This window comes from Sceloporus undulatus, chromosome 1, assembly GCF_019175285.1.
Source record: "Sceloporus undulatus isolate JIND9_A2432 ecotype Alabama chromosome 1, SceUnd_v1.1, whole genome shotgun sequence".
NCBI lineage: Eukaryota > Metazoa > Chordata > Lepidosauria > Squamata > Phrynosomatidae > Sceloporus > Sceloporus undulatus.
The window spans coordinates 104,448,264-104,464,479 of record NC_056522.1 but is presented as its reverse complement, the minus strand read 5'-3'; the positions used below and the strand labels follow the sequence as shown (position 1 = coordinate 104,464,479).

At 39.8% G+C, this 16,216-nt stretch overlaps 1 protein-coding gene across 1 annotated transcript in view; it reads right to left on the bottom strand.

Annotated features, from left to right (window-relative positions):
* Positions 1-8,091: 8,091 nt before the first annotated feature.
* Positions 8,092-16,216, bottom strand: part of MCM9 (minichromosome maintenance 9 homologous recombination repair factor) — a 40,657-nt gene continuing 32,532 nt past the window's right edge. The window contains exons 10-13 of the mRNA XM_042445723.1: positions 15,458-15,661; positions 14,053-14,135; positions 12,197-12,342; positions 8,092-11,680 (exon numbers count right to left, since the gene is read on the bottom strand). Of these exons, the coding sequence (XP_042301657.1) occupies positions 10,183-11,680; positions 12,197-12,342; positions 14,053-14,135; positions 15,458-15,661 (1,931 nt within the window). The 3' untranslated portion in view covers positions 8,092-10,182. The remainder of the gene's footprint in view (positions 11,681-12,196; positions 12,343-14,052; positions 14,136-15,457; positions 15,662-16,216) is intronic.

The following is a 16,216-nucleotide window of genomic DNA, read 5'->3' as shown; positions in this document are numbered from 1 at the left end:
GTGGGATACAAATAAATATAATAAATATAATAAAGTATAAAGTGAGAGATTGTAAAGTCAACAATTCACAATATCTATATATCTTTAGAGTTGCGGTTTTCTTTTCGCTTATTGCAGTATTGGATACAATTGATGGAAATAAATGTAGATTAATAGGTAGAAATCAAAAGAAAAGAAACGAAACAAACAGAAGCCATTGCAAGATAGTATTAAAGATCAGTCCAATGAAAGTGGGAAGTACTATCATTGAAAGGTAACTAAATAACTATGTATTGAATTTGTATTTCATGTGTTAATCTTTTTTAATATTTGGAATCAATAAAAATATAATTTTAAAAAACCTTTAGGTGGTTCAGTTGCTGAGCTCCTGCAGAAATGCTCTCCATTAGAGGCATTAACACATACTAGTTCCTTTGTCTGCACAATAGAAGGTGCAAGAGACATGCAGCCAATAAACCACTCTGCACTTATTATGTCAGCTCTGGTTTGATTCTGCTTTTCAGCTCACATTGAGGAAGTGAACTCTAGCTGGAAGTGGACTAGGCCAGCCTCCAGGCTGAGGCATTCAGGAGATCTTCCTTTATAAGAAAGCAAAGGCTTGGCTTCTGCTCTTACTGAACATAAGCACAAAGGTTTGGTGGGATGTAAATGGCTTTTAAAGACAAACACTCTAAAGCAAAAAAATAAATAAAAGGAGTGAAGGAGGGATGGAGGGAGCGAAGGAGGAGGGGAGGAACGTTGGTTTTACACGCTGGAGAAGTGTCTAGAATGTAGATGGTAGAAGGCAGTGGTTCTCAAACTGTGGGACTAGACCCCCCAGGGGAGCATGAGAGTTGCTCAATGGGGGCCCAAGAATGATCCCTGATCCTTCCTCCTCCTATTTGCAAAATTTTTCTGTCCTGGAAGGAAAGAGAAAGGCAAAGAGGGCATTTGGAGCCGCCGCTGCTTGAGGGAGGAGGAAGAGAGCTATTTCCTTAGAAGATGTTAAAATATGAATATACATGCATGTGTGAATGAAAATATGCACACTAAACAAACATAATATTGTTTATTCATATACTACTTCAAGTGAGGGGAGGTGGCATCCAGATGTAGAAGTAAGGGGGTCACAAGGGTAAAAAGTTTGAGAACCACTGATACAAGAGTTGTTTAACACACACAGTCCTTTTCTGAAAAAATGTAGAGCTTACCTAGCGATGTGACCTGTTATTATGAGTAGAAAATAATACTACACCTCACAGAAGAGGGAGGTATCAGCAAACTGGGGAGTCTGAAGTTTCCAGGTCAAGCTTTATCACATTGTTCACTGCAGAAAAGCCACTGCAATGGAGCCCAACACTTTCTCCAGTCCCCATCTTGCCAATGCGAATGCTGCAAATAAACAAACAAAACTTCCACCTAGATAGAAGGAAAGAAAGTTGGGCTGAGCTGGGTAGGCTCCCATAAAAAGGCTTTGTAAAAAGGAGGTTCTTTGTCAGCGGCTTTGCAGGAAGGAGGGCAAATCACTTTCCCCATCCAGCTACCCTTAGGTAGGCACCCTTCTATAGGCACAATATGTTTCCCCCCCAAGTAAGTGTTCACAGGTTAGATTTCAGGTGGAAATTGCTATTCATACAATAACTCAAATACAATTGCAAATCTATTAGTGCATGAAGATTTAGTACCCTTCTGATTGATCGTGCTAAAGGAGGCTCAGCTACATAGGGATTTTGATGGTCTAACTTAGCAAGATCATTTCAGAGGGGCTTAAACCCCCCCCCCCTTTACTTGTAGGGGGCTCTCCTATTCCAGGCTCCATAGCACCAGTCAGCGGAGGCATATCCCTGTCCTGCCCACCCCCTGCCTGCCACTCCAAATGTCTGCCTTGCTCTCCCCCACCGCAGTCTGCCTGCCAGCCTATGGAATACTTCAATACTTCGAGCTACCTACTGGCAGGTTCCCCTGGACAACAAGCTGCCAAAGTCTCTTGCTACCTCTCAGGAAGTCAGGGAGGGAGCAAGGAAGGGGTGTGGGAGAAGAGCCCCTTCCTTGGATCTCTCCCCTTCACGCACAGCCAGGAGCCCCTTTTCCACTCTGCTGAAAACCACCACCTGGTCCCAGAGTCACAATGAGAAAAGGGGTTAAACCTATTAATCTACCTAAAGTTAAAACAGACCAAGGGAAACAGGATGACACATTGATCAGGAGCATTTCACCATGGCTGGCACATTGAACAGGAGCATTTCACAGTTGCCTTACTTGGATATGTATTGGTTTTATGTGCGTACATACAGTTGTGCATGTAATAACAATTCATGCTACGTCCTAAGGGGGGGGAGGGAGATATTTACACAATTCAAATCTGAGGTTGTGTCCCATCTAGCTTTGTAGGAAGTGTTAGTTTTCCAAATAGATCTGGCAGGAAGATGTTTGTCGCTTGGGGGAAAAAGGGGCACCTGCCATCCATATATCAAGGTGGATGCTCAGAGGCATTGTTCAGATTGCTGGCAGTGTATGTCACACTTGGGCTTCTGTGGGTCTCTGTACTATGTAAGATAGTTCTCATTGTCCTTCTTTTATTTCAATAGTTTCTCTCTTCCATCCTGGCCCTTCCCCCAATCCCAGGAGCTGGGAATTCATCAAGGGCTGTGGTCACATGAATTCAAGGAGAAATGAAAGTGATCTGATGAAAACACGCAGATTTACTCCGCTCAGCAACTTCTGCAGTTTGACAAATAAGAGATCTTTTTACATAGGCACCAGCAAAGTAAGTGCTGCTCAATGACACATTCTCCTTGGACAAAACCTCCAAAGAGGAGAAGGAGGGGATAATGCTTCCGTCTCCTGTGACTTTACTTGAAAAGAATCCAAATTCAACTTATTAGTATGTCTGAGATTAGAAAGCTAGGACCAGCAAGCACCCTTTCCAGATTTGTCCCTTGGGACTTTATCTGGAAACTACCTTGTACTAAGCAAATTTGTTTAATACATTCAATATACTGTATAAACTGCCTTTGAAGACTGATTTTTTTCCCCAAAGCATTTTACAAAATATAATTTAAAAAAAATTAAAATACATATCAATAATAATAGAAATAAAAACGAGCAATAAAATGATTCCCAGCATACAGGAAAATGTGCCCATGCTCCCCTAGGAGGGTTAGGAGGTATTTGGAGGCAGAAGTAATTTGACTTTTAACCCTGAGAGTGTAGTAAAAATTTGTGGCCCTCCAAGATCCCCATGTATCTCCTGGGGTGCCAAAGCAGGCCCCTAACTGCCACTACTGTCTTAGGAGATATGTTCCTGCTTGATTGTCGTTTTGGCTAGCCTTAAGAACATACACTGTTTCGGACGTTAAATTTAGAGCAGTGCTAGACAAAGGAAAGGTCCATGGACCCACACTAGTTTGTGAGCTACTAGCTTCTGGTTTTCAATGAATTTCCAGGAAAGAAAGGAACCATTGTAGCCAATAGAGATAAACATGGTGCCGGTGCCAGTCCCAGTCAGGCACACTAGGGGAAAGCCCTGCCAGTCCTCCACAGGAGAGAGCATAAGAAACACTGATACAGAAGATGCATTAAGTTTCTATCCATTGTTTGTGGCTCAATGCCTATTTTTTTAAAAAAAGCTCTTAGGGAAGAGTGAATAGCAGTAATTTAAAAGATTTGAATGTGGTTGATGAACGCAGTAGCCATAAGTATCACCAAAGCTACTTTTTCCCAGGTGTAATTGCAGTTTAAAAACAGATACATATAGCAATCTCCTATATGCCTTTTATTGTATTTGCTGTATTTTTATAAACTGCCTTGAGCCTCAGTCAAGGAGAAGGGTGAAATATAAAGAAAGGGATGGATGGATGGATGGATGGATGATTTTCTTCCATATAGTAGGCAACTTGCAAAAGTAGACACAGGGACTGTGGGAGAAGTGGGATTAAGAGAAGGTCAGTAAAGAAGACAACCTTTCCCCACTCACTCATTGTGTGTGTGCGCGCCTTCAAATTGCCTGTATACTCTCAAGTAATCCAACTGCAAAAGACATCAAACATTAGAAAAACAAATACCCCCAAAGGCTCGCAGCCTCTTAAAATATGAACAAAATTATTCTGGTACAAACTTCCGTAAACTTCCTGACACAACATTATGACACGTGTGGTATCCTAGCTCGTTTTTGGTTTGGGGATACTATGCTAGGCTCTCTATTCGTTGGTTTTGCTGCAATTGACAAAGAAAGTGGTGACAAGTTTGTAAATCTAAAAGTTAGAGTGACCTCTGGTGGTCAGAAAATGACTTTTCCAATGAATATTTCGAGCTCCATCGTACTGCCCCAATAACTAACAGTAAAAGGATAACAGTCTACTACTACTACTACTACTACTAATTCTTACCTGCCTCTCCCCATGGATCAAGGCAGGGAAACAACAATTAACAGACAAACAGCATCATTTAAAACACACATTAATTTAAAAGGACAAATGAGATGTACACATATTAAAACAATCCATTTAGAGACCCTTCTTCCAATGGCAGGATTATATTTTAGGATATATTGAGTGTTTTAAAGCTCCACCTGAGTATTTGGTTTCTGATTACCATTTCATGCATGCAGGTTTTCACTTGATGCCACAGCTACCAAGTAATGAAAAAGCCTATGTGGATCTATGATGTAAGGAAAACATCTATTGGGAGGGGATGAGAATATGATATGTTGGGAATGGCTGAGGATTGACTGGATGCCTCAAGATCTTTTCTTTTTTAGCAGACAGGTGTGTGATAGTTGGGTCTGTCAGAGTTAGATTGTGGAGTTAGAGATATTGTAGGATCAGAGGTAGAGATCAAAGTCAGTGTTAGTTAGGATATGAGTGAAAGATGTGTGCTAGAGTGTGAGTCAGGGTTTAGATGTATTAAAGAAGCAATCTGTGATTCTGTGTTGCATTTCAGTATAATTAATCCATTTTTTGTATTATACACTTTTTCCTTTGGGAACGCTACACAAGGGACATTGGAAAGTTTACGTTCTGACACATGGTGTCTGCGGTGGCAATAATTAATCAGTGGAGATAGTGACCAGTGGGGATATAAGATGAATAAAGTCTTGCACAGGAGCATCTGGGACAGTGATTTCCAAACTCTGGCCTTCCAGGTGTTTTGGACTTCAGCTCCCAGCATCCCAGACTATTGGCCAAGGTGGCTGAGGCTTCTGGGAGCTGAAGTCCCCAAAACACCTCGAGGGCCAGAGTTTGGACATCGCTGATCTAGGAGGTCCCCATAGTTGGTGGCCATAGTAGTGGGACAAAAGATGGTCCTCACAGTTGGTGGCAGTGGAGAAATTAGTGGAAAACCTCACAGGATGCACCCACAGAATATATATGGGAGGGCATTTTCCCAGCCTCTCGTTGTTGCTTTTTCCTATCAGCCTGTAGAATGAAGAACAAACACGCATCTTGTAGTATGTTACCAGCTCACAGAATATGTACCAGTCCAAATGTTGACCTTACAGAGCTCAAGCGAATGAAATTTAAGACAATTCTGAGGAGTGAAAGAAAAACTTGGTAAGACTGGAAGATTTACCCTTTTAACATTTGGTCCAGTTCACTGGATCCGATTAAGATCTTTTATACCCTGTCTCAAGGGAGTGGAGAAGACAGATATAAAGGGGAGATGGCAGATATAAAGGAGAGATTATGTGCATTTTAGCCTGCTAGAAAGCCAATTAACTAGCCTGTTTAGTCGCCACTCTTCTCACATGCAACATTAGCATCTTTCAGAATCAGATGTAATCACTTCACAGGGTCTGTGGTCATGAACTGTTATAGTATCTTGCATACTATTTGCATTATAGTTGTATGTGGCATTTGTTTCTTCCAGCTTTAATGATGATATGCTATTCCCTTGGCCTAGGATGCAAACGCTGGATGAAAGGTGATGGTGAACCAGAAGTCACTGAGACTGAGAGGAGAAGAAAAGGAATGTGGCAGCACCTTTAAGACTGACTGGTTATTTTTGCATGAACTTTCATGGATATAAACCCACTTCTTCAGATACAGTACTGAGTAGTATGAAGGTTTTAAATATAAAACATATTTATATATTGCAAGTGCTGGCAATCTCAAGGCTGGATTTATGCAATGCTCTATATGTAGAGTAATATCTGTGCAAAGTTTGGAAACTTCAATTAGTTCAAAATACAGCAGCCAGATTGTATGGAGTGTATTACTGGGACATCTAGAAATGATCGTATTAACACCGATATATAACTCTACTGGCTGCCAGTTGATTTCTGGGCAAGGTCAAAATGTTGGTTATTACCTTTAAAGCCGTATATGGTTTGGGTCCAGGTTACCTTCAGGATCATCTCCTCCCATATAATCTGTCCCGGCCCCAAACACCCATGTCCTCTGGGGGACATTTACTCCAGTCAGCCAGGACTAGGTTGCCAAGTGTCAACCAGATGACTTTTTCTTCAGCCACCCCTAGACTGTGGAACAACCTGTTGGAAGAGATTTGACAGCTGAATATGCTGTCTGAATTTAAAACAGCATTAAAGACCAGCCTCCTCTGGCAGGCCTATCCAGATAATTTTTAAACTACGGACTGATTTGTTTAAATATGTATTAGCCCCATATATTATTTTAAACTGATGCTATGTGCTTTAACTGGTTTATGTATTTTAACTGATGTTATATGTTGCATGTTGTCCCCTATCTCAATGCATGGGGAGAGGCAGATAAATAATAATAATAATCATTTGTTGTGGGAGTAGGATAGAATGTAGTAAGATCCTGAAAGGTGTAAATCATGTCCCTATCCCACTCCCACAACAGTATAAATATGTATATACTCATGTATAAGTCTAGACATTTTAGTAAAAAAATTGATCCCAAAAACCTGGGCCGGCTTATCCACGGTTCAGTGTAAGTACTATACTTATCAAAAAAGGAACCATCCCCTGGTGAAAGGTGAGAGCTTAATCCCTTCTCAGAGCATCTAAAAGAAGCATCAACCCTCTGTACTATCTCATCCACCCAGCCTTTAGGGTGAGCAAAACAGTTATGCTTGTCAAAATATTTAGGTTTTTAGCATCGTTTTCCTTTGCTTCATCCTTTACATCCTTTGTTACATGCTGCTAAGTTTTATCCTTGACTTATCCACGGGTCATATCAAAATCCCTAAGTTTGGCCTCAAAACCTGCCCTCGACTTATACATGAGGTCGACTTATAGTTGAATATATACAGTATGCTATATACCTAAGGCCTTAACAGCACTTATAACCGCATCCAAAGAAGTGGTTTATATATCCTAATGCAAAAATAAAAACTAGTTAGTCTTAAAGGTGCTGCCACATTCCTTTTATTCTCCCTCTCTCATCCACTTGTTTACACTGCAAGAGACTAACACAGCTACTTCTTTGCAAACAATATGCCTGCATGTGAAACAGCCAATATGTGCAGAATCAGGTGGGGTGATCTCTCAGCTTCATCAAGCATGTACAGTACTCCAAAAATAAGGTTTGGAAGGTTGGGAAACCCTCTGCAGCTGGTTTAGAGCAATCACAGAAGGCTGCAGGAGGAGTGGGAGGGAAGAATATTCTGTGCAAACTGCCACTGGGTGTTTGTTTTAAGCATGCACAAACTTGTAGCTGTCAGTGGGCTGGTGCAGATACAAAAATAGGCAATGCAGTTAAAATCAATGAGGTAAGCTGTTAGACAGGGTGACCGGATACCCTCCTTTTCCAGGACATGGCCTACATTTTAACCTTCTGTCCAGGAGGAATTCCAAAATCTCCTCCATTTTGAGCATGATTAAGCAGCATGAATTCATATTTATAAGAGTGTTTTCAAGCTTTTATGTGGCCATGTCCTATATTCATCTCGATTCTCCTACATTTTGCAGTGCCTTGTCCTCCTTTGCAGTTAGGGCATCTGGTCACCCTGGCTGTTAGATAAAATGATTGTGTTGAAAAGATAAAAGGTGTTCTTACAGAAATTCCTGTCAAAGGAAAAACGGTGACATTCAAAGGAGGAATTTTTTTTCTGTGCAGTTGTCATGCTTAAGAAAAAGTAATCTATTCTAAAAAAAGATAATAATCTTTATTGATATATTGTGGATAAAAAAGCATAGTATTTATTATTAACAGAATGATTCCATTGCAACCAATACTGAGCATTTACTACCTAGTTTTCGATCAAGTAAGTGCATCATGTATGATATGCAACAGAAGACCCAATTAATGTTTTATAATTCACCAAGAAGTCTAGCTTGTATTTCAGCATGACCTTGTTTGTTCTCTGTTCACAGACACACTGTGTACATTAATACCTCTTGTGGCAAGAGGGTGCTTCAAGGATCAGATTGGTGTGTATGTGGCATCTTGATTTACTACTAAATAAAGAAGAAATTGATATTTGATATTAAATTTCACAAAGCCACAATGAATCTTGGACCAAGGACTAGGCAATCAAAGGACAAGGGCAAATGCTGTCATTCATAAGATTTCTCAAGTACTGTATGCAATTACAGTACTTGTAAAAATGTACCTAGATATAATTTGATGGCCAGCATTACGTTTTATAATTGAATTATTTAACTACCATCTGTTGATACAAAGCTTTATCAAGGCAGTTTCTGAATGTGGGTTACATAGCTAAGTATGTGATACAGAACTGTGGCCACAGATTGACATCCTGAATTAAGAGACATAAATCTCACATGTAGTTACCTCCCCATAGCTACATCTTCTGGTACTACCCCCCACAAACCCACCTCTAAATCCAGGGTAAATTTGCACTGGAGTAAGGGCAAATTGGTCACAGTGGGCCACAGAACTTGATATCAGTTAACTGCCCTGGCTCAGTGTTAAGCAATCCTGGGAATTGTAGTTTCTTGTGGCACCAGAGCTCTCTGACAAAGAAGGCTAAATGTCTCTCAAAACTACAGCAGTGAGCCAGAGCAGTTAGGTGATCTCAAACTGGATTGTTTCTGCAGTGTATTTTGGACCTGTATGCATATATTTGTCTAAAACATTGAGCAATTCCCTTTTCTTTTTAAGGCATCTATGTTTATTTTGTTTTGTTTTTTTACTCTTTCTAAGAGCCCATTGTGACTTTCTTTGCATTTATCAAGTAACTAGATTGAAGCCAAGGAGAACCTACTAATGGATATTTTACACAAGGACAAAAACCAGAAATCATAAATTTTAATTGATACATGATAACCAAACTCCACTTCCTCAGTCATTTTAAGCCCTACAATGGCTTAACCATCCCAGTTTCTTTTGACTGGACAAAAGATGCAAGCCTAAATAAGCCAAATATTAGGAAGCCCATTGAATCTACAATACAATAGTGAAAAGAAGAATGTGTGCTGAGGAGTCCATAGTAAACAAATAAATGAAATTCTCCAATAAAATACCAATGAACCTATCCATGATGAATAACTAGGCTACCATAGCCTATTCCCATTCTTTGCATGAAAAGGTGTATAGCCACAAGAGATCCAGGAAAATACTTTTGGCTATTTATACCAGACAGTACTATCTAACTGATACAGTGTGAAGATCACTTGAATACCATAGACCTAAAACCATTATGGAATAGAACCAGTCCTTGATAAAGCAACGAAGTAAACATTAAATGGCGCATGGGGGGGGGGGACAGGACACATAATCATTATTTTTAAAGTGCAGTTTGCAATTTTTCCTTTTACTTGAAAAAAGAGCCTAACTGAACCTAACCAAATAGAGCATTTGTGTAATAAGCAGATGGTAGGATAAAAATAAGGGGGAAATTCTGATTTATTTTTAAGGATTACTCTTTCAGCAGTTTTACCAAAATATGCCATCTGAACTATTAATGGAATTAGACATCTTGAAAGAGTTAGCTTGAAAGAGTTAGCTACAACAGCATCTGATCTACTGCTTTCTTCAAAGGACTCCTCTATAGTTAGTCCTGCTCACTTCAATAAGATTTATTCTGTTTGAGGCTAACAGTCTGAGTGTTCTCAAAACACCACTATCCAGGGGGAAGAGATTTCAAAGTATGATCATTTTATCATCTGATCTATAACAAAGCCATTTGGGCTCTTATTATTTTAGGGCAAGATGAAACTAGATTTTATTTACCACAGTTTTCCCCAAACCCCAAATTAAGCCAATTACAGAAACTGTCAAAGTATCTTTTTGATGAGGCCACAGAAATTATGTTTCAAGATGTGTTTTTTTCTTGGCTGTCTTCATTCCAATCAAAGTCTAACTCCGTATCATCAAAATCAGTCACTGAGAACAAAGATTTGCCTGTGACCATGCTACCTTTGCCTAGTTCAAAGCACTTCCTTGTGTGACCTGCATTATCACTTTGGGTCTTCAGGGGCTGCTTTTGCCTGTCCTCCTTTTTACAACTGACATTCAAAGAAACTGAGTGAGGCTTTGTTTTTGATTCTGTAGGCTCTTCTCTGGATTCAGCAGGTGGCATGAAGGCAAACCTGGCCAATTTTGCTAATGTGCTGGAGCACACCTTTTTTGTGTTCAGGCCACCCAATATTTCTTCTCCCATGCTGGTATTTTTCATAGCTGAAGGGGCAATCATTTCATTTTGCTGCTGTTCCTCTCTTTTGTTATCACAAGGTCGTTTCACCATGCTTTTAATTCCTACATTAGTATCATGTTCTTTCTGGTGTTCCTCAGAACATGCTTTTTTGGACCTTTCCTCTACTAACACACTTGTGGTAGAAGAGCAAGGGCTGCAAACAGTTTGGGGTAATCTAGCATGGGCCTCATTTTCAGATGTGTGAGAAAGCCTTGGCTTCTGCTTAAAGGAAAATTTGGTTAGTTTAGGAGGTGCAGGTCCTGAGTTCTTGAGGATTTTAGGTTCACTGCTTTCTTCTCCTCCTTTCTCTGCCTGGTCTCTGTTTCGCTTTCTGGTTGAAGTTACCAATTCGTGATATTTTGAAGACACATAGTGAGAAAGGGAAGCTTTTAAGTCCATTATAGGAGACTGGGGAGCAATGCCTGGATGAGAAAATAATGAAGCTGGGAGATTTCCAGTCTTAGGATCAGGTGTGCTTGCACAAAACCCACGAACTCTCTCAATATTCACCCTTTGCCATTTCTTAGAGGCCCTTTGAGTAACTACTAAGTCAGGGGATGGAGGGGAAGGCAAACCTTTGTGGCTTACTCTTGGAGATAATGTCAAAGGCTTGTCTGCCTCCTCAAGATGAGAAACAAACTGACTATAAGGATTTCCTGCAGCTACTGTTGTCAGTGATTCCTGCGTCTCTGCTTGTTTGGCTTCTCTGAAATAATTTCTCTCTTTCAAGCAGACCTGGTTGCTTGGTGTTTCCAAAGAGGAATGGTCTTGAGATGGTCTTACAACTGGAGACTTGCAAGTGCTCTTTTCAGCTTCATTGCTGCCACCTGCTAAAGTATCAAACCAGTTCAAACTGCTGTCACTGCTGTTCTCATTACGTTTGCACGGTAGTTCTATTATTCTGTTATCATCACACATTTGGCTGTTTGTGAACACTGGATCCATATCAGTTGTAGGGTTTATTTTGGCTAAGGGGGGTTGCAACTGAAAATCTGAATGATTTCCCTCTTTGTCCAAATGTTGAGGATGAGACACTTCCTTTGATTTCCCAAGTGAATGATGGTTCAAAGATGATTCTTTGGATTGCAGAAATTGAGATGAATTTTCATTCTGTAATCTACAAATTAACACATACACACACACATATATATTTAGAAAATGAAGTTCTAATTTTTCATAACGTCAGAAGAATCCCTTGCATTTCAAAAGACAGAGAAAATACCATTTCATATTTGAGTTAAAAATCCAGTATACTTGGTTTCTTTTGAGAGAACAAAAGAGTTCCCATGCAAGTATAAATTCTTATTCTTAATTTCCTTTACAGTGCAGTGCAATGCATAGTTGCACAAGAATGAGTCTTCCTTTTTAAAGGGGCCTGCATCCTAGAAAGCTTGTTTCAAATTTCAGACACAGTTGTTTATGCTGATTTTGTATATAGACGAACAAGTAAACAAAACTGACCAACCCCCCTTTCAGCTATTAAATATTTAGCATCATGTGCTTTCAGACCATTCCCCAGGACAGCAGCGCTATTAGCATTCATCATGTAACATTGTTGAAACAGTATTGGTATTATCTTAATCCAACTGCATTTAACCATCTATTTTTTCCTCCCATATAAATGTTTCCCCACCTGTCAAGCCTTTTCAGTTCTTCACACAGAAGCTCTTGCAGCTCCAACTTCTCTAAGATCAGTTCACACTGCATTCGGTATTGCTCCACTGGGTTCTCAGGAAACGAAGTGTGCAGTGCATTGACCCCTCCAAGAAGTGCACCACCCTACAGAAAGAAAAGAAATGCAGTGCAAAAACACTTCAGTTACCTAAGGCGGAGTTAAATTCAACATAGTGAACATTAACAGTATTTTTAAACACTGAATAAAATTATGAACCTACACGAGCCCTTCATTTATAGCCAGGGTGGGTGACTATCAAAGGCTAGTTAGCTTTGTTAGGCCTTGGAGACCTTGGAGAACAGCACCCTTCACCGTATCAATAAAATCATAATATTTTATGCCCTCCAAATGATCAGGGTTTGAATCCCTGCTTAGCCGTGGGAACCCACTCGGTGACCTTGGGCAAGTCATACTCTCTTAGCCTCAGAGGATGGCAATGGCAAACCCCCTCTGAAGAAACCTGCGAAGAAAACCCTATGATAGAGTTGCCATGAGTTGGAAATGATGTGAAGGTACACAACAACAATAACAATGACAAAAGGACACAAATGCTCTCTAGGAGACTAATTTTGTGACTAATTTCTTTATATAAAAATGAAGATAATAATATCTTCCTGCCTGTTAATATATAGATTAAATTTATTATTGGGTAATTGTAAAGAACTTTGACATCTTAACTTGGAATATGTTATAGTTACCTGAACAGTTTAGGAAATATCATAGTTCTATTGGGGGTAGATGGTGTACTATGTAGAAATTAAATTTACATGAGTAAACAGGATAATTTTCTTTTTCAGACACTGACAAGACTGAAAATATAACAGCTGAATACAAGGAGCAGATTTCTCCTAGTACTGATATCTTCCTAATTAAGCCCTAACTTATTATAATCCCCAAAATTTCAAAAGGGCAGAAATAATTCCTAAATTCAGCCACACAGAAAAACATTGAAGTCATACGACTGAAATCATATGGAAGTAATTTTGGTGAAGCTGACTGTATTATTTCATGTGGCTTCCAGTCTTTAAAACTGGGAGTGTCTGCTCCATCTGTTTCACCTGTATGTAATATTTAACACATTTTAAAATTAATTTGTTTAGTCTGTTTTTATTTATTGATTATTTTATTTATTTACCTCATTTGTATGCCACCTTTCTCCCAGGAGGGACCCAAGGTGGCTCAAAGATAAAAATAGAATACAGTTAGCAGTAGTTTCCTGCCGTAATAGTTTTTCACAATTCTCTTTGCTATCATTTTGTAATATACATACACTCCCACCCCCACCCCCTTAGACTGCTTGATGTATATTGTAAGCAATCCTGGGGTTAAACCTTGTCACTTCTCTCTCTCTCACACACACACACACACACAGCAAGTTTTTTCACGGGTTAGCCATTTCCATCTGCTGAGGCTGAGAGAGTTTGACTTGCCAATGGCCACCACTGGGTTTTCATGGCCAAGTGGAGATTTGAACCCTGGCTTCCGTAGTCACAGTCCAACACTCAAACCACTACATCATGCTGGCTTCTAAGTTATAATACTAGTGACTTGAAAAATAGTTTATAAAATTCTACCAAGATTACAAGCAAAGAAAATTCTATTATGAATGTGTGTGTGATGTGATAAGACATCTTATGTACTAGATCTAATGTGCATAATAGTTGGCAAAAGATTGTTGTTGTTCAAGGAACATAGTTCTTAGATGGAAGATCATGCCTTTTTGTACCATTGGTGTCTACAGCTTCTGATCACAGGTACCAGACAGGACTGGTTTGATTATGTGCTCTAAAAGAACTGTCTAAAAGAAAACCTACCTGCATAGAAGACTCCATCACCGAAACCACAGTTACAGCATCTTCCACAGTTACTGTCTCCCTAAACATCAATCGAGCATGTGCTATAAAATGGTGAAATATGAACAACCAATGTTAGAAAACTTTATGAGGAAATAATGGGATTAAATGTACCAGTGAATACATAACTTTAGGCAAGGCAACATTAGCCACAATTACTTCCTTAACAAACTTTTAAAAACCAGTTGCATTTTTTAATGAGTGAAATTACATAAAATAAGAAGTGTGGTAGAAAAATCACACAGCTTGAAGGTGGCCTTCAGAAAAATGGCAATCAAAGGCCTGTTACAGACTGCCAAAATAAAGCTGTTTTGGGTCTCTTTGGAGGTATGCTGTTTAAATGATGCATGCATCCTAAGAATCTGGAAGCTGCACCAAAGCTGCAGCCCAGTGCTTAGGAATGGAGTGTGACTTTGGCGCGACCTTCGGACTCGTAGGACCCATGCATCATTTAAACAGCATATCTCCAAAGAGACCTGAAGCAGCTTTATTTTGGCAGTCTGTAACAGGCCAAAGTATTTTTAAGAAAATGGGCAGCCACAGATAGCAACCACTGGATGTATCACTGATACTTTCCACCCTCTTATGCTGGACAAAAAGCATATACATCTGCTTTCCTGAAAAAGATGGCGGGGGCCTAATCTCTCATCATGTCAAGCTAATGATAAGACATCTAGTGGTCTACTCAGAGGCAACAGTACACTATGTGATCGAATGTGGGCCTCTTGTGAGAAGGCCTCCAGTGTACAATTCATCACTGAGGGAATTTCCACAAAAAAGTGCTTCCTCATATTTATTTAATTTTTATTCCATCATCCTCCCACTATAGGACCCAAGGTGATGCTCAAGCTATTCATGCTCCAATAGTGGCTGTAGTATTTAAAAGCCTCTTCACTAAAGTTCATGCAGCTCATACATGTGATAACCACTGCCTGGGAGAACTTCATGCAGGAGCCAATGTACAGATTAAAAATCTTGTAAACAGTATTATGAGCATTGATATTTTTGCAGTCTCCATATGCAAATTGCATTTAGAAGGCAAGTCTAACTGCATTAACAGTAACTCTCCAGTGATTCCATGAATGTGTGTAGTGTGTGTGTGTGTGTGATGGTAACATAAATAGGGAAGAAACTGCTCTAGAAGTGCCAATATTTATTCAATACTGGTGTGTTTTTGAAAATAACATTTTCTTCTTTGGGGCAATCAGCAATCTGCAAAAGTAAACTGCTTAGCTTTCTTGTTAAGTTAGGCTCTTATGAGCAGTTTCTCTCCTTTTTTTGGCATGCATTTAGGGTTTCCCTTTTTGGTTTGGTTTGACTGATGTAACAATTAAAAGAGAATGAAGAAGGGCCACCAAGCTCTCACCTTCGGCTAACCGTATCAAGCTTTCTAATAAGCGAATGGTGGTCCGTGCAGCATTTCTGCAGTCACTCTGCCTTTGCATCTGGTAATAGCGGACAAGAATCAGGTTGCTTTCATCAGTCAACACTGGCTGTAGGTTCTTTATAAGGCAAAAGTATGTTTTCATCTTTTCCATAGTCCAAAGCTTTTCACACACGCTGGGGCAGCCTATCAAAACAGTTTTCAAAAGCAACCATATTACCATAAAACATTAACACAAAGCAAGCCAGAATACTGCCTTTTAGTAATGAATTGCAACTTAATGTTAAATAGGGTTACCAGATCTCATGTGCCCCACCCTCAGGACAAGGAGGAAGAATCTCAGAGCAAGAATGCTACCTTGGAAAATGTGCATTTGTATATTTTCTTTTATACAAAAGGTTGTTGTAGCCTTTTTGAGACTAATTAAGAGAAAGAAGTTTGTAACATGAAGTACAACATGAAGATGAAGTAGTCTGAGGGCCCGAACAGATAGGCCAAAATAAAGCTGCTTCGGGTCATTTTGGAGGTATGCTGTTTAAATCCAGTGGTTCCGTTCCTACCTCTCTGGGAGGTCCCAGATGGTGCAGCTGGGAGACGTGTGCTCCAGCGAGCGGGCCCTTAAAACTGGGGTCCCTCAAGGAGCCATTCTGTCTCCCATGCTATTTAACATTTACATGAAACCGTTGGGAGAGATCATCCGGAGACATGGGGCGCGGGGTTATCAGTACGCTGATGACACCC